At 37.2% G+C, this 18,876-nt stretch overlaps 4 protein-coding genes across 6 annotated transcripts; 2 read left to right on the top strand and 2 right to left on the bottom strand.

Annotated features, from left to right (window-relative positions):
- Positions 1-266: 266 nt before the first annotated feature.
- Positions 267-2,322, bottom strand: LOC140752368 (uncharacterized). Its single transcript, XM_073086641.1, has 5 exons — positions 2,230-2,322; positions 1,907-2,028; positions 1,555-1,696; positions 762-937; positions 267-429 (listed from the first exon to the last, which is right to left on the bottom strand). Exons 1-5 carry the CDS (start codon positions 2,276-2,278, stop codon positions 322-324), a joined length of 597 nt encoding a protein of 198 aa, XP_072942742.1. The 5' UTR covers positions 2,279-2,322; the 3' UTR covers positions 267-321.
- A 959-nt stretch (positions 2,323-3,281) lies between these two features.
- On the top strand, positions 3,282-7,776 carry LOC140752358 (uncharacterized). The gene is made up of 4 exons (XM_073086625.1): positions 3,282-4,206; positions 4,746-4,906; positions 5,636-5,776; positions 6,822-7,776. The coding sequence occupies exons 1-4, from the start codon at positions 3,490-3,492 to the stop codon at positions 7,621-7,623; spliced, it is 1,821 nt and encodes a 606-aa protein (XP_072942726.1). The 5' UTR covers positions 3,282-3,489; the 3' UTR covers positions 7,624-7,776.
- Positions 7,777-8,396: 620 nt separating this feature from the next.
- LOC140752238 (uncharacterized) lies at positions 8,397-11,206 on the top strand. Of its 3 annotated transcripts, none has more exons than XR_012103420.1 (2): positions 8,397-8,506; positions 10,558-11,206. XR_012103420.1 is itself a non-coding variant. In XM_073086456.1 (2 exons), exon 1 carries the CDS (start codon positions 8,781-8,783, stop codon positions 9,708-9,710), a length of 930 nt encoding a protein of 309 aa, XP_072942557.1. In that variant the 5' UTR covers positions 8,763-8,780; the 3' UTR covers positions 9,711-10,377; positions 10,558-11,206. The 3 variants fall into 3 exon arrangements, 1 of the variants encoding a protein (XP_072942557.1); XR_012103421.1 differs by having other exon boundaries at positions 8,403-8,553; XM_073086456.1 differs by lacking the exon at positions 8,397-8,506 and adding an exon at positions 8,763-10,377.
- On the bottom strand, positions 11,202-17,459 carry morgue (modifier of rpr and grim, ubiquitously expressed). Its single transcript, XM_073086455.1, has 8 exons — positions 17,216-17,459; positions 16,898-17,134; positions 16,266-16,521; positions 15,316-15,491; positions 14,731-14,853; positions 14,101-14,243; positions 13,152-13,323; positions 11,202-12,461 (listed from the first exon to the last, which is right to left on the bottom strand). The coding sequence occupies exons 1-8, from the start codon at positions 17,324-17,326 to the stop codon at positions 12,348-12,350; spliced, it is 1,332 nt and encodes a 443-aa protein (XP_072942556.1). The 5' UTR covers positions 17,327-17,459; the 3' UTR covers positions 11,202-12,347.
- Positions 17,460-18,876: the final 1,417 nt, after the last annotated feature.

Raw genomic sequence — 18,876 nt, 5'->3', positions numbered from 1 at the left:
AATGCTTACTTTTTATTGTATTGAATTTATCATACTTATTATGTCACCATGCCTATTTTCTTTATTATATAATTGTATCTATATAATACTCACATTTCGTGAATATGTGTTTGTGTAGCACTGGTAGAGACGGTTTGTACTTTGTATATTCTCATTTTAATTAATATCTACTTATATTGATTTATTTTATAATTACTTAAGTCTGTTTCGGTAATTTATCAATAATACTCATATGTGTTGAGTAAAATAGATTTATGTACGTTTTTATTAAATTATATATCGCACAAATTATGATGTTTTAATTCAAACACTGGATAGAATTTACCCTTTAGATGCAGAAAATTCAGTATTTTTCATCAGGTTTCTTCTTAAGTCTTCAGATTCTATCAACTGGCGTCGTAATTTCAACATAATAGCTTTATTTCTTTTCTGTAAACCAAAAGTGAAAATTAATACATTAATAAGATAACGCAACCGGTATACAAACTCTTCATTCTGTAAAAAAAATCAAGTGTCTATCAATTACGATTCAAGAAATAGAGCCCTTGACCACAGACCCCTGTGACAGTTGGATAGACAGCGAAAGCTCGTAACAAGGTGCCGTTTTTACCCTTAAGGCTTATTATAAAACCCTAAAAATAAGAATAGGTAAATGAAAAGCTCTAGGTACTTTTGCATAACTTCCTTTATCGCAACAACGTATACACTACATTTTTATAACACGTATAAGTATTATGTTTAAATTATTTTTGAACAATTACCTTGAGTACAGCACATTCCTTTTCAATAGCGTCGCATTCTTTCTCAATGGTTTCTGCCTCTATAAGTTGCAGTTGGTTCTTTTCTTCTATTATTTTCTGTCGCTGCTGTTCCAATTCTTTCCTTTCTGCTTCTTTTTTCTTATTCTCCATTTTTTGACATTCCATTGCTTCGTTCTCTGCATTTTTACATATTGATTTGTCGTTAGTGTTTAAAACATTATGTAGGTACAGGCCCGGATCTAGGGAAGGCAAGCCGGGGCCTATGCAATGGGCGGCAAATTCAAAGGGCGGCCAAATTCCTACTTTACAAACGAATAGATAACTCATCATTTATTTAACTTTGACCTACACTACGCACGAACATTATTATTTGCGATAATTTAATAAATATAAGTGGTCGATGGCGGTATTTTTCAGTTTTTGCCTCGCCTAAAAAAATTGAAGATCCGGGGTTGTGTAGGTATTGTAAGTTGCGGATACATGATTATGGTTTGGGAGAGACTTGAGCCAGACGAGCGTAGGCTTATGAAAGAATTTATTGCATAAGAACAGGGTAACAAAAAATAAGAGGGAAATATAAGTAAGCTGTCTCAGAAAGAAGGTAAAAGTCGTCGAAAAATGGTCCTTCTATTTCAAAAACTTAGCAGCCCTCAAAAGTTCATATATGGAATGTTACCTACATGAACTTCAAGGTTCGAACTCCTAAATTGTATTTATTTTTATTGGAAATTTAAAGAGTGCACGAGAGAGTTGAAATAGTAGAAAAACAAAATTTTAGTAACTCAAAAACTACCTTTCGAAAATATTTTGTCGAAGCCATTTTTATGATCAGCAAGGTTGGAAATATGATTATCGAATTTAGTTTTTTCCGACACCTCACATATTCCAATCATCGTTATTTGGCTTTGTACTTTGGCTATTTCCTTTTTGAAATCCTATAATGAAACACTTATATTACTTATATATCAATAAAAAAGAGTTAAGGTATAAAAGCTAAGTACGCTTGTAAGCCAAGTATTTTACTTAATTTTAATAAAAGCGGTTCGTAAAAAAATCTTGGATATTTTTTTGAAGTTCCAAGGCATGACCATATAACTTAAGGGATTAGGATATTATCTCATATATATTTTAAAGTATTTGCTTACTTCTAATTGTATGTAAATAAATTCAGTTTCAGCTTTAATTGTTCGCAGTTCCTCATTCAATATACATTCTGTGTTACGTAATGCAGATTCTACTCTTGCTTTATCTAACTTAAGCTTAGTTGCTGAAAATATTTCAAGTTAGTAAGGGAGTTATGGTAATGTCGGCTCTAGGGAAAACCCGTAAAAATTAAATTGAAGGGTAAATTAATTTTTACTCTGTCGGCTTTCAGTCATAAGGTCAATAAATAATAATTGAAGCTATTGAAATCATAAATTGAAATGAGTATTACGGAATTTCGAATGCAATGCTATAATTTACAAACCTGACTTTAATTTAACTTTTAAACTTTCTCCTTTGTCCTGTAACATCATTGCTTTAATAAATGGATAATGGATATTAGGACGTTCAAGTTCAAGGTTTTTTTACCCGCGAAAAATTAATTGAAATAGGCAAAGGGTAACAAGTAATAAAATTAAAAGAGAATCATGAAGGTAAGTTTATTGTTTATTGATATTTTTATTTTCTTTTCTCATATTTTATTTATTATTTTTGTGTAATATTTATTTCAATATTATTATAATAAACCTTCAACATTCAGTTTAAAATATTATTATGTTATCTGTAGAAATCGCTTTAGTGTTTCTATATTTGAAATACAGATAATGATGGCAGTATGTTATACATTATTGTTGCCTAATTTTTAAAGTATAAGTATAGTATTTGTCTGTGATGTTTTTAATGTTGCTCGTTTTTAATTTCTCCCCGTTATCAAGGAAAAACTTTATGCATATATAAATAGTAGCTTCATGAACTCCATCATTAAAGTGAAAAAAATCTTCGGACGGCCTAAATGTGTTATAAGTATTAGTAATCATTAAATTTAATAAAACATTTTTATTAGTATTCGCTTACCATCAAGTGTCAACAAGGTAAAATGTTATTAAAATAGCGAAATACAAAATATAAAAAGGGCTCATTGCTTTCAAAAACAGCTTAGCCAAGAGAAACTTACTTTTTCATACAATGGGTGTTTTTCAAATAAGTAACTTGAATATTAATGCAGAGATGAAATATGTATTTGGAATACCTCACATTAACGAACTAATTATAGTTATACCATCCATTCCAACATGAAGGCATCTGCGTTTAATCCTATTGCTAGTATGGCAGTGGGGCCACTGGACTTGATCTACGGCAGATTCTACCATGTTCGATTCATTTTGTCTCACTCGATTCGATATTGAAAAATCGGGAAATGTTTTGAGGTTAAGAGAATAAATTGGCAAAATAATATTATAGTAAGGTAACATTTCTTAACGATTGACAAAGTCAAATGGTCTGTGGTACAATCCGAAATAACCAACAAATGTTTGTAAGTCTATGGAAAAGCTGTCATTTTCATTTATTGCGGCACGCTAAATGTAAATGCGTTGCGTGTTTCTTCAAGAAAGTTCTTAAGTCAATATTTAAGGGCTATATTGCTTCCAATTATCATTGCAAAATGTAGGAATACCTTGTAAAAGTCTGACAACAATTCAGTAAATAAGTTATATCTAGCATAAGTACAAAATAAGCCGCATTCATGTGTAAGTCATCGAAAATGGTTTCTGGCAGTACCAGGGTGATACAAGTGACCAACATCGCGCCCCAGGCGACGAAGGACCAGATGCAGACGCTGTTTGGCTACTTGGGTAAAATCGACGACATACGATTGTATCCGACGATACGAGACGTCTCGTGTCCGGTGCAATCGCGGATATGTTACGTGAAGTATTACGACTCGGCGACCGTGAACGTAGCCCAGCACATGACGAACACCGTGTTTATCGACCGTGCCTTGATCGTGATCCCGATGCAGTCTGGAGAGATTCCTGACGAGCATAGAGCGCTGGAGATGTCTAGCAACGGGACTCTGGTGCCCGGGTTGAGCTCGGTGGAGCCGCGTCTTCCCGCGCACGTCGTCAACTCCCTCGAGGGCGTGCCGCCGAACCAGGTTATCCACACGTACGATCCAAAGATAGCGGCGGCTGGCTTGCCGCCGTACCCGCCGCTGCCGGCCGCTTATGACTCTAGGAAAATAGAAGAAATCAGACGGACACTTATCGTAATAGATGTAGAAGGTCTCACCCAGCAGCAGTTGATAGATCACTTCTGCCAGGCAGGCGAGGTCAACTATCTGCGCTTCTGTGAACGAGATTCTGACAAGCTTAAATATGCCCTCATCGAGATGACTGATCAAGAAAATGTTGTTAAAGCTCTACAGTTGAATTTATCCACACTAGACGGTCACACAATTAAGGTAATTTCAATGGCAAATTATTCAAAATTTGCTACCTCACCTGTAGAAAAAGAGATTGGACAAGGTTCCATCCTTTTAGCACCACTGCCACTTATTTCTGCCTTATATTAGGAGTGTCAAAGCTAGCCGTGTTCTGGTATGAAGGAATTAGTAAAACAGAGACGCTTACATGAGATGACAGAGACACTTACTTAGTTGTTAGAGATAACCTACATCTGTGACCAACTTCAAGTAGGATTTTCTATCTGGGATTGATTACTGATATCCTTAAGGACACATTAAATAATTACCATCAAATGAAATGCTATTGTATTTACTATTATTTTATTTAAAAAAAAATTAACATTTTGGCTTCGAAGTAGACATCATTAATGATTCATATTCATTAGTGATTATTCTGAGAAAGTTACTTTCTAAAAACATTTGAATAAAACTTTGAACTTGTTAACTCATTCTATGTAGATTTCTATATTATTGTTATCATTATATAATATATGGGATATATATATGGTATTAACAGGAAAAATATCTTTTTTCAGGTTCATCATGCTACCCAAGCCATCTCAAAGCCACAGACTAAGAGCAATGAGGCAGCCCAGCGTGAGATCGAGGAAGCCATGTGCCGTGTGAAGGAAGCGCAGAATCTCATCTCTGCTGCCATTGACCCTGTTATTGGCTTGCTTTCGAAAGATAAAAGGAGGTATAACTACTTTTTCTATTTTTCTATTAGACTAAAAAAACCCTGTTACCATACAGGGGTAATGTGGAAGGTTTTCAGGCTTGTTTTGGTTAAACAGAGCAGTTATCTAATACACTATCATTGGTATTTCATAGAACTTACTGAATTTATGTCTATACCTAAATAATTCTTAATTTTTTGTCCATATTCCTTTAAAACATAATTTAAATTCACCAATGTACACAATCAATTTCATACCATTTTATCCCATTCATTTACAACTTATCCTAATTTCGTTCTTATAATATTGTCATGCACTGCTGTATTCTGGTCGTTCTATTACTTACTCATTTGCATAATTAATTAAAATAGCACAAATATTATTTTTATTATATTCCATAGCGCCTATGTAACAGAACTGTACCGAAGTAAGAAAGGGTTATCTATGTAATTTTGATCAAAGCTTCAACTAGTTCAAGCTACTTTCAACTCAATGGATCTTAATCTTCTTGATTCTATTCTGCATATCAATACCTGAATTCGCAAACCAGCCAACTTCACTTTTTTTCAAAATGTTTTTTATTTATTTTGATAATAAATGGCGTTAAACGAAATCAAAACAATTAAAAAAAAAACATTTTGAAAAAAAAATGATGTGGGTTGATTTGCGAATTAAAGTATCGATATGTATAACAAAAGCAATGTTTGATAAATGTTGTTATTTTCAACATAATACGGAATACTTTGCAGGACTCGTTCCCGATCCCGCTCCCGGCGGCGCTCGCGCTCGCGGTCGCGGCGGTCGCGCAGCCGGCACCGCGCCAAGCGCTCGCGCTCGCGGTCGCGACACCGCTCGCGACGCTCCCGCTCCCGACATCGGCACCGCTCCAGGTACAGACATAGACATTAAACCCGCTCCACATTCTCGCAAGAATCTCGTAAGAACGCGAGAAAAACCCGATTCGTATTCGGCTCCGCATTCTCGTTTCTCGTAATTTTCTCGCTCTCGCGAGACTGTGGAGCGGGCTTTAGACATTGAAGACGGAAACATACTATTGCCACGCCACGCTACCCGATGCAGAGAGTCCACAGAGAATCACATTGTGAACATTCGACGCAATGCAATGATTATGTGTCTGGTCCCAGAAAATATATAGATTTGATTTAACTCAGGGGTTCCCAATCTTTTGTAACCCGCGGCGCAGTTACAAGTTCGATATTTTTTCACGGCGCCCTGTTCTAACTAACTATTAGAAGAAGACAGTCGAAAGAAATAGGTACCCACAATAATAGTAGTTACGTTAGGTTGATCGAAACGAAAATTAAAACACCACAATATAAATTAATTGTACCATACTTATGTTATTTTAAAAGACTTTAAACGGAAAACAACAAGAAATGCTTGAGAAAAAGCAAAAATTAAATACGATATTTATTCAGTCAAATCAATGTGAATCAAAACGCCAATATTTGTGGTGTCCATAATTAGAGGATCGACTCACGGCGCACCTCTTTACTTTCTACGGCGCACCAGGGCGCCGCGGCGCACACTTTGGGAACCCCTGATTTAACTCAAAATATGTAGCATTTCATCAGGTAGTGTAGCGTTTTAATAGTGTGTTTTTGCATTTATAGTCATACACATGTTGTCAGACTTTACAGGTATTAATAATCTAACAAATTTCTCCTTTTAAACTTGTCTCAGTTGAGACTGATTTAAAAATTGTTTAGATGATAATTTAGCAAGGTCACTTGTAACTTTCTTGTTACAAGTGCTTAGTTTTACAACAGCTTTTATTAATTTAGCTCATGTTAAGAACAACATATACATAATATTATAAGTAGACCCATACATCTTCAATTTTAAATATAAGCAAAAACTACATATTAATGAATGAATAAAAGTAGGTCTTCTAATCTAACCTTTCTTCCCCAGATCCCGTTCACGTCATCGCAGTTCACGTCGGTCGCGTTCAAGATCTCGTCACCGCAGCTCGCGATCGAAACGAGACCGATCGCGCGATCGCAAAGACAAGAAAGATTCAAGTGAAAAGGATAAGGAAAAGAAGGAAAAGTCCAAATCGCCGCCAAAGGAGGTGGAACAAGACAAAACAGAAGAAACTAAGCCGGAACCGGTAGAAACTAATGGTACTGCGTCAGATATAAAATCTATAGCATCAACGCCTCCTGAAGATAAGGAAAAAGAACCAGAGAAGGAGCCTGAAAAAGAAGATAGCAAAGAAAAAGAAAGGAAAAAGGACAGATCGCCATCGAAGAAGCGCGATCGCTCGCGGTCTAGAGACAGGGACCGTAAACGATCGCGCTCCAAACGTAGATCGAGGTCTAGATCGCGTAGAAAACGTTCGAGATCGCGTAGACGATCTCGCTCTAGAGATAGAAAGCGGTCTCGATCTAGAGATAGGAAACGGACGAGGTCACGCGATAGGAAACGATCCCGTTCTAGGGATAGGAAGCGCTCGAAGTCCAGGGATAGGCGACGATCCAGATCCAGAGATAGGAAACGTACACGCTCGCGCGACCGCAAGAGGTCCCGCTCGCGAAGCCGCAGGTCCAAGAGTCGATCACACAGAGATTCCAAAACACATGACAGAAAATCGCGCGAACATAGCCCTAGTCTTCCTACAGTAGTCGAGGAAAAGTTCAATATGACACTCGAACCAAATTTAGGGGATGAAAAGAACTCTCCAGACAACATGGACATTTCCAATTCACCGTGAAACATACACGTGAAGTGTCACACATTGCCTTACCTTAACAAACCTCATGTATTTTAATGAATTTCTGTTTTGTCATCTTGCTTTATTTTTCTTAGTGGAGATTTTCACAGTGTAATTAAGAATTAATAAATAAATTGCATAAAACATTCATAATGTTTGTTTATTTCAATTTCATTCCTTTTATTATTTTATGAACTGAAGAATTTTAGTAACTTCATAATACTATCATATAGATTATAGATAAAAGCAAACATATGAGATTTTGATTTCAAAGTATTATATAACGTAACTTTCAAATGAAATAATGTGAAATTAAACCATACATAAAAACAATACTTATAATATGGATTTACTTGTGAGAGATGTAATAATAAGTATATAAACGTGAATCAGATGTAGTCACAGATAAACATGAGTGAAGTTTCGAATAATGTACTTGTTTAATAGTTATTTATAATATCCGATTCCAAAAAATCTTATCAAGCATGAATGAGTCCTGATCTTTATTTAAAGTGTTACAGAATTACAGATGTCCATGGTTGTCATCAATAGGTTACTATACGCTTTGGTTGTCATGGACATCTTAACATAAAATTTTGTAAGTGGTAATTTGCTAAGGCATAAGGCGGCTCATAAAATTTCAAACGGACAGACAATCTTATTTTAAACACTTTAATTGCACAATATTATACAATATTGCAATATTATAATTTATTGTGCAATAATTTCAATGCAATAAAAGGCCTGCAATTCGATATATTCTGGCATTAAGCAGTTAGCTGTCTTTGTTTTGAGATCAGTTTGTAAAAACATTTAAATTAATTTTGAAAGCTAATTCTTCTTGAAAATATTCTTGGGACCTCTAATAAAAATAGTGATCAAGGTAATGACTTACTAGTAAGCCGAAGTGGCATGTTTCAGGAAAGAGGAGTAAGTTTGAAACTGTTTACGTGATATATCTTATTTCTTATCCAAAAAGTTCCCTTTGAATTTCTCCGTAAAGTGCTATTATCGTTATTACTCAGCCTAATTAGAGAGAAAGGAGATAATATCAGACGAGTTAAGAAGACAGTGGAGTGGCGTGATTTGAACAAGAGGACTAATCAGGATACAATCTCAGGCACTATTAAGAGGTAAAGACGACTTAATCTAAAAACATGTTTAAAAACTCGTGTATAGACCACGATGATGAAGTTATTATAATTGAATCTATTCGAGAAAGACATGTTTCTGTGACATTAGGTCAAGACTGTTCAAGATTAGTTTCTAGGTGTCGATCCCGTAGAAACTCAAGAGATCGTTCAAGGGGGCGCTCCCGTGAAAAGATAAGAGACCGTTCTAGGGGACGATCACGCGGCAGGTCAAGAGGCCACTCTAGGGAACGATCACGAGGAAGGTCAAGAGACCATTCTAGGGGACGATCACGAGGAAGGTCAAGAGATGATTCTAGAGGGCGATCACGAGGACGGTCAAGAGACCATTCTAGGAAGGGTTCACGCGGAAAATCAACAAACGGTTCTAGAGGGCGCTCCCGTGAAAAGTCGAGGGGCCATTCTAGGGGACGATCACGAGGAAAGTCAAGAGACCTTTCTAGGGGACGATCACGAGGAAGGTCAAGAGATGATTCTAGAGGGCGATCACGAGGACGGTCAAGAGACCATTCTAGGAAGGGTTCACGCGGAAAATCAAGAAACGGTTCTAGAGGGCGCTCCCGTGAAAAGTCGAGGGGCCATTCTAGGGGACGATCACGAGGAAAGTCAAGAGACCATTCTAGGGGGCAATCACGTGGAAAGTCGAGGGACTGTACTAGGGGACGATCACGAGGAAGGTCAAGAGACCGTTCTAGGGGGCGATCACGAGGAAGATCAAGAGACCGTTCTAGAGGGGGATCACATGGAAAGTCAAGAGATTGTTCAAGGGGGCGCTCCCGTGAAAAGTCTAGGGACCGTTCTAGGGGACGATCCCTTGAAACTTCAAGAAACTATAGGAATGATGACTCCGTGGAAATTCCAGAAGTTGTTCTAGAGGACGATCCTGCGGAAAGTCAGGAAACTGTTCTAGAGCTTGATGCCGTGGATAGTCGTTAAGAAACCATAACGGCAGATGATATGGCAGAAAGCCAAGAAAAAGAATTAAAATGATCAAGAAAATGCTTTTAACAATCAAGAAACAATTCATAATTGTATTAGTAACAATGCATATTAATCTAAAATCAATAATTTGTATTACTTCGGACGAATTATATATTTTAAAGTTGTTAAGGATTTATCTAATATATCATTTAGATTACATATAAATCAAAATATCGCTAGAACATATATTTTATAAATCCTTACTGTAAATTCAAACAAACTAAATCTCCACAATTATAATAATGTACCTTTCCCTTATCTTATTAGACTTGAATTGTTAACAAGTTTGTTATCCTGCAGTATACATAATCATCGTGTAGATTGTGTAAATTAGTCATTAACTCATTACATACCGTAATATATATTTATATCACTATCTACTTGATAAATATTGATAGAAAATCCTGCAACATATAGGTACGTATTTTACACATGTATGTTACATGATAACCGTATGAGTAATGCAAAAACGTGAAGAGTGTTCGTTATTCAATTTACTGCATGGTTGGATAACAGAATTACCGCGTTATGCAACGAATTAGAGTTAAATTGCATTACTCTTTGCTACATTCAAAGCAAAATGATTCTACATCACGCGCAGTTCAGATTAGAAGAAGTTCAAGTATAGTGTTTTTCTAATAGATTAAGATTTAAGTTTAATTATAGTGTTTTTAAACAAGCAGAAATGTATTCCTAGAGTACTAATGTTATATATAAATTGTTAATTATTTAAAAAAACATGTACGTAGTAATAATGTCAATAAAGAATTTGTTGTTAATAAATTGTTTATTTGTGTTTCAGGGTTACCTATCAATTGTCGCGTACATCCATTATTTCAAGCCTGGTCTACTGAAGATTCACACTGATATTCGCAGTATACGTGTAGACGTGCTTGAAAATATTTTACAAAATTTTATTTTTAATCGTGATGCCTTGAAGTCTACAAGAAGATGGTTACAGAAAGGAGAAATTCCGTACCCCGGCTACTGCCGAGCGCCCGGCAGCGACATCTGCCAGCCAGTATTGTGTAACTGTGATAAATTGACTGAGATATGGGAAAAGACGAAAAGACCTGAAGGCCCCAATGCAATCCATTCATGACAGAGAGAACACAGTCAATTGTAATTTTATAAGCAATACAATTACTTACATAAAATCTGATGTCCAAGTTTTTAATAGTCATTCCATTTAACAAGTGTATATATTAATTGTTACATAATTATATTGGAATTCGATATATCAGCGGAACGAACATGGCTGAGTGGTACTTGGGTATTATTATCAGAATTGAAATTATGACGACTGTATGAACAACATTATGTAAAGCACACCAAGTACTTTTATTTACGAATTGCTTTAGCAGTGAACACCATCGTGAAGCATGTTAGGTTTGTTCGCATCATAAATCAATAAAAGAAATATGTTATTAAATGAAAGAACGTGTGTAATAAAATCATATTTTATTGTGATTATAATGAGAATATACACATGTGACAACCATTAAAAATACATGAATTTATACACAGCCAAAAGTACATACTTTTTACAGTAAAGCGCTAAATCATTACTTACAATACAATAAGTGTCCAACATTTTAAACATTGTTTTATGCTCAAGTCTAATACACTTAACTTGTATGTATCTACCACATTTTTATATAATTATTGCAAGCTAGTTCTCGTTTAAATACTTACATACGCTCTTAGTGCTGTCATAATTATTTATAATGCTATATATTTATATATTTTCTCAGTATCTCTCCAAGACCTTGATTACGTCGTATAGGGGATAGAAGAACTTTCATAAATGTATAACATCATGGCATTCGCCATAGAAAGGCTGAATAAAATGACGTCACGCGCCGTTTCTGGTTTTTTGAATACCATTTAATTTTTCACTACAGCGTGATCCGTTAAAGCCCCTACTTCTATCCTCGACGTTGTTCAGTAACTTGTGCAAATACATTGAATACGAAGCTCATTGATATAATCGCCTAGTGCTTACAGTCTGAGTCTGAGACCCGGAGCGGAAAGATGAATGGAAGCCCCCAAAAGTGTAAAAAGTTTATTTGATTTTACAAAATGACATGTGCCACAGAATTATTCCAATAATTCGGTGACCGCTCAGTGATACACATTTCATAGATTGTTTGGTCCTGACAAACTTGTCCCTGAAGTCCCATAAATAGAATAGGGCTACGGTATCCCCTGTCGTATGAGGCGACTAAAAGGGGGTCTCAGGGGTTGCGGGCGGCAAGAATGGGAGCCCGAACCGTCCAGTAAGCGACCCCGGGAAGCACGGCGGTATGTATGGTTGCATGTCGTTGTAAACACCAGATGGTGTGGGAGGAGCCAAAAGTGCTCCAGGGCTCCAGGGCTCCGTTTGTATTCCGTCGAATATTCCGGAGTTCTCCAACAAGCGTTGAGGGCGGCCACCAGGGGGTTTTAGTGGGGTAAAAATCCCACATCACCCGGCGTCGCTCCCACGTCGTCGGGTACTTTTGAAGGTTTCTAGCAACTGTGTTTGGAGGCACCCCAAGATCGGACCGCCCCCCCTTAAGCCGCTGGAGGTCTGAGTATATGAGGGTGGTATCAGTAGGGCAGGATATCGTGCATGGCGTAGCGCCAGGTCCAGCGGCGCGCGAGAGCTTCGAATCGCGCACGATCTCGCACGTACATCTCACCTAACTCCGGCTCCATGCATACCTGGAATTAATTTGTATTCGAATAATTAGATTTTATTATCGTTACGTAGCGCCCAAGGAGTACTCCATATGTACATACTATATAGTTCTTTAGGCGCACCATGAGAGGGGAAAACTTCAGGTGAAACGATTTTTGTAACGGAAACGGTTACGCTGGAGTGGTACATAACGATAATAATATGTAATTACTTTCTTATTTAGTTATGTATACAATACGTATGCTGATATGAATACAATGTGATATGTACCAACCATTTAAAAAAAAACACTTTTTTTATTTTTTTGAGCATGCAGTTCATCTGATGGTAAGTGGACCCGTAATGCCACCCGTGGACATCTGTTATCAACCCCCAATAAGATTAGATACTTCTACCTGAGGACTAAGCTGGAACGCCTCGGATAAGTATGTGTTTGAAGGTGGTCTGTAATCAACCCCAGATAAGATAAGATATTCCTACCTGAGGTCGGCTACAGATGCGCCGCTGCCCCTGAGGACTAAGCTAGAACGCCTCGGAAAAGTCTGTCTCCCTTACCACACCCTTCAAAACGGAACACAGCAGCGCCTAACACTGCTGTTATTAGGCAGAAATAGGTGTGGCGGTGGTGCCGCCGGAGTCGAATCACAAAGGACTTAAAACTTAATAAGGACTTGTAAAACTTGATAACACACAAAGAGGTGTACTATACTAACCGCGGTGTACGGGTCGGTGAGCAGGCTCTGTATGGAGATGAGCACCTTGCTGAGCGTGAGCGCGAGCGACCAGTTGTGGTGCACGGAGTCGATGCCGACGTCGCCGTGCCGCGACACGTTCGGGTGCAGGATGCGCGTCAGGAACCGCACCACTGGCGGGCTCATCGGATATCTACACAACACGACATGGTAAAGTCCGCGTGCAACTGCTAGTCCGCTCTGAAGCTACACCTACAGCTGCTCCTAGCTACATCTACACCTGCTCGCAACAACTTCAGAGCGGTCTAGCAGTTTGATGCGGACTATAACAAATTAAAGACTTACATAATATCTAGAACTATTGAAATAAGCATTAGCACAGCAAAAAGTTAGGTTGTTAAGGAGGAGTTTACGGTGTCCGGACCTCCCTTACTCAGCACTAAGCACAGACGCGGAAAAATATTAAAATACCCTCATATTTCTATCATTTATTTGGCTTTCTAAAACTATTTATTGCTGGCGACGTTTTTTGCTGACTTATTTGTGTAAAGAGCTACAAATCAAATAGTCTTCGCACAACACGAACTTATACTACACCACTGCTTTGAAACCCCGTTTCCTAATAAAGATATGAGATGCCCCTGTTTTTTCTTATACCATTTCCATTATTAATGTTTACCCTCTGTAATAATTGATCCGCAAATGAACTCAGAAACATAACCTTAACTAAGACAATAAATTTTAAGCAATAGAGAAAATTTTGAATACTATATTTACGCTCGTTATAAATCAAAATTTGTCACCCCAGGGTTATTCCAAACAAAAAAATTTAAATTTTACAATTTCTGCGCCCGAGATCTCCAAATTTCGATCTTTCGTAGGCAAAAATTGAAGTTTGATTTCATTAATAATGCGTGTTAATAGACTATCGAAGACTGATTAACAGATAATTAAATGGATCAATACTCACGAGTAGGGCACCTGTATGTAGAGGTAGAAGACCCCGCCCTCGTAAGGCGAGCCCACGGGCCCCGTGACGCTGGCCTGCCAGTGGCAGCACTTGGCGTCCAGCGGCGTCGCCGTGATGCCCTCGGGCGGGTCGTTACGCATCATCTGAAATCAACTTGTACTTTTACGTCAATTCTTAAACTTGCTAAAGTCTTTCGTTTGACTGATTGTGCATTGCCATAATAATTCTTATAGTAGTGGACGTTGTTCTGGTTAATGGAGTATTACGGCCTATTGTGCAAGGTGTTACAATTGATATTTAATATAAAAACAGTAATTCGTCAATTGTACATCATAGATTAGTAAAGATTACTCGTAACAAGAAAATGTAACCAGTTTTGAGAATTGAAATAACTGCTTAAAAAAGTTTTGCCACGTCTCGGTGCTAAAATGTCCCTAAAATATTTGAAATACTTATTTTTTTATTAAGTAAATTACGCAGTATTCGTTATTTATTCGCAAATTTTCTCTAAAAATATTTTCAAATATTTATATTTGTCAAGAATTCAAAAAACAACTGACAAATCAGCCTTTTTGTGGCTTCATTCTATTTCAAGGCGGCGAAGTATCTTTGCTTATTAAAGTTGTATACCTTGAGTTCTATCCTAAGCCTGTTCCGTCTCCACGCGTTCTCTTCTTCCGCTGGTTGTGCCTGGATGCACATTTGCACGAGGCAGTTGCGGCAGAAACACGATTCCACCAGAGCCTGGTATTTCTGTAATAGCATTAAAATAAGCATTAGCTGTATTATAGTATTTTTAGGCCTCTTCTCCTTCTTGTATGTACTACGTATGCTTAAGAAAGGTTAACTTGGAAATTAAACCTACCGTGAACCTCCCTCCCCTCCGTATTTACGTACGTTCAAGTCACCCTTTGATAAGTATAGTCCGCACCAAACTGCTAGTGCACTCTGAAATTGTTGCGCGTAGGTTTAGTTAGTTACTCCGTAACGTAAGGGCACACTAACGCAGCTATGTACCCGTGGGCGAGAGCGAGCAGCGGAGGTGCCGGTAGGGTCCTGTTATCTTCATCCCACTAATATCTCCAATTTGCTATAGCGACACCTTTCTATATTCGGAGCGGATTAGCAGTTTGGCGCCGAGTATATTATATGTAGTTTTTGTTCACTAATAGGAACTATCCTACCAGTGATCGAAGCATGTAGTGTAAGGCGCACCTTGTGCCAGTCGATGTTGGCGAGCAGCGGGCGGAAGAGCGGCCAGCGGCGCGCGGCGAAGGCGGCCCAGCGCGGCGGCGGCACGCGCGCGCGCACCAGCCGCCACCAGCGCGCGCACACGCACGCGCACGCGCACAAAGACATGTCGTCCAGGTAGCTGAAGATGCACAGCAACACTGCACACAACACGTACAATATTATCATCACTAAAAGTCTAACCCTCATATAGGCCCCTTCCCAAGTTAAAACCTTTAGCCTTTCCAGTGACATTATGATACACTACAACAGAATATGTTCCACTGTCGCTTAAACAAACTTTTAATATTTATTTCAATCTAAGCCAAGAGGCTCCACACATAATAAGAAGGGCTTAGGTCAAATATAGGCAACTTACTTAAAGTTTGGGTCAAATTAAGGATATTAACAAATGGTACAAAATCAAAAGGCATAGTGGAAGGCTTCCTCTATGCCTTTTGATTTTGAACTCCACTTTTTGATCTTTTGCTTCCACTGGAAGTCCAAGCCTCTCAAAATTTTCCTCCATATAGAGGAAAATTTTCTTGGCTTGGACTTCCAAAAAGGAAGGAGGAAAATTTAATATATGTATATTAAATTTTGTTGTCTTTTAATGTGTCACAAGCCAGATCCTAACCCTAAGCAAGTTATATACAATTTGGGAACCTAGTTGTGGCTTAACTATAGCTAGCCAAGTAAAGCAAGTGATAATTAGTACATACATAAAACAGAAAAATCAAAAATGTGTGCAGGAATGGAGGTTTAACCTGGATTTCCATAAAATGTATATTGTAATTGATACAAAAATTAATTTAAAATTCTGTTCCCTATCACTAATATAATAAAGTATCATCATCAAGTATTAAGTTGAGGACTGATATTGATATAATATTAAAATTTTACATTATTCAATGCTATTTTTCATATATACTAACCTTCGGATGGCAAATGTTCAACTAATCCTGGTGCAAGATTGTCCGGTAACCTTGGTGTGGACAGGAGCTGCAATGAGCGCGCCAAGCTAGGAGGCTGTGGAGGCGGCCCCAAGCCAGCTAGCTCCTCAATACCCTCCCGAGGTGCTGATGATGGCCCAGATCCACTCCCCCCACTGCCACTGCCACTGGCTCCAGGCCCTGAGTTACTCGCCCGGCTGATCTCATCCTCTGGACTTGTCTCACTGTCTAGTGAATTCTTTAATAATAAAATAATATTAATAATAATTTAATTTTGGATTTTAATATTACTTATGAAATTCAATATATTTATGAAATATAAACAAATTGAGATATTTTTAAGCAAACTTTTACATTATATTAAGCAGTAAAACCAATGAAACTCATCTCATAGAATATTTTGATTCATGTTCAGTTCTGTAACATTCTTATTTGTAATTTCAATTTATTTTCTATCATAGATTATAATAGTATCTATTTTAATACAGTATTACCCCGACTTACACTACCCCGACTTACACGAATTCAACTTATGCAATTATCACTCGGTCCCACCAATCGTGTAAGTCCGAGGTATTACTGTATTGTAAAGTTTTATTTCTTAAATGTCTTACCCTGTAGTACCACCATGCAGGCAGTTGGCAAGCTTTGTTGAGGCGGCGCTCAGAACTATAGTTCAAATCCGATGGTTCATCGTTCCCTGAATCCCCATCGTCTGTCTTCTCACTGTTGAAGTACGAACTCGGCAAGTAGGATGGGAAATCAGGAAACAAAAATGCGTGACAGGTAACACATACGGGCTCGCCGAAACTTGGTCCGTAGTACCCATTGCATACGTAGCAGCTTGAATTCTGCGAAATAGGAAATATCTTTAAGATATTTTCTTAAGTGACACCTTAAGCGAAAGTTCCAAATATTTTCAAAACACACACATTATACTCGAACTCAAGCGGCTGCTCAACTGGGGACCCGGACACTAATTTGTCGCCATTGTCTTCCAACTTTTTGATAAAATTCAGAAATTCCGGCCCTATCACTGACATATTGAAAACATTTATTAATTGAAGACTGATTTTCTAATCAAAAATTAATAGTTTATGCACTAAGAACACAACTTGATATTATTTTGCAACATTTCAATCAAATCAATCAAACTTGACACTTGAGTTTTGACATTGGTGATTCTGATGAGTGTTAGCTGCGTTCAAAGCCTGGGTCGCGTTCAAATTGCCTGTTGAATTCTCATACTCAACCCCAGAAAAACTGTCAGTAGGTATATTACCTCATAATATGAATTTTAAAACCGTGTATTATTACATAAGAGATTTTTTTTGAATTTTAATAATTATTATATGCAACCTAAGTTGCAATATATTGCAATAATTATGATATTGCATGTTTCAGGCCTTTTTAACACGCTTTTATTAGCTTGGGTTATATGTATGTATGTCACTATGTAACGGAATTTTTGGACCCAATATCTATCCACTTTGAACGTTCAGTTTAATTCAAAATTTTGAAAAATTATAAAAAAACCGATCACAATACGATTTTAATAATTTTATATCATTGTCCTTATCAAGATACTCAAGATTAACGATTTTCGAGGCAAGATTGTTCGAGCGCCTTAGAGAAAATTCATCAAAAAGTTACTAGATTGCAACAATTATTGTTTTTTAGTTTCAATAACTTATAGCGTGATTTTTAGTGTCAAAAATAATAATGTTATTTCCCTTTTTGAAAACTGTTAAATGGAGCACCCCACGCGTTTTTCACAATTATACTATTTACTGTTCCTTAATTGATTCCTAGATTGAAAATCATTTTATACTTTTAGTTGATATTATCATAAAAGCGTGTTTTTTTAACCTCGACATTATGGCATGGCAGATAAGGTAGACTTTCGGTTAAAGGATACGTTAGGGAATAAATAAAACAGCATAATGTTCTTAAAATTATTCTTATCGAGCACACTTTTAGATCCATCATTTTATAACTCTTTCTTGTTCATTGTTTTCGACATCTTGTACATATTAATTAAACAGGAAATATAAGTGTACATTGTACTTTAAAATGTAAAAAAATCTTATAAGCAAATGTCCATAACATCTCTGTATAAGACAGTCCCTTATTGCAACGATTGGTACAGGATCCCTAGTATAGTTTTCATCATTTATTAATAACAAGCTGATTTTTCGTGAGTAGCTTCGTTTCGACAAGACGCCCAACATTTTTCCTTACAGCAATGTTGGTAAATGGTAGCTTGATGGGGCAGCAAGGATAAAATATGTTGACCGGACGAATTCTAAAAATTTATTACTAACCAAATTTTTCTTTGTTAATTATCAAGATAATTATTTAAATAACGTGAAAAAATATTTGTCCTACAAAATATAAGGTTTTTATTAAGACGTCCCCCCTCTCCAACATGTATCATAAACAAGGTCATGAAAAATAATTACTAACCAGCTGATTTTTTTTTTATTGGCTGTCTACCATTTACATAGTCTACCATGCACATTGTCCTACAAATTACATGGTATGTCATCTCGGACCTACGCTGAAAAGATGTTAATTCCGCAGGATTATTTTT

This window comes from Epargyreus clarus, unplaced genomic scaffold (assembly GCF_041222505.1).
Source record: "Epargyreus clarus isolate Ecla_fem2 unplaced genomic scaffold, WU_Ecla_fem_2.2 ptg000024l, whole genome shotgun sequence".
Lineage (NCBI taxonomy): Eukaryota > Metazoa > Arthropoda > Insecta > Lepidoptera > Hesperiidae > Epargyreus > Epargyreus clarus.
Note: the sequence above shows the minus strand (reverse complement) of the source record. Positions and strands in the feature narration are given on the sequence as shown.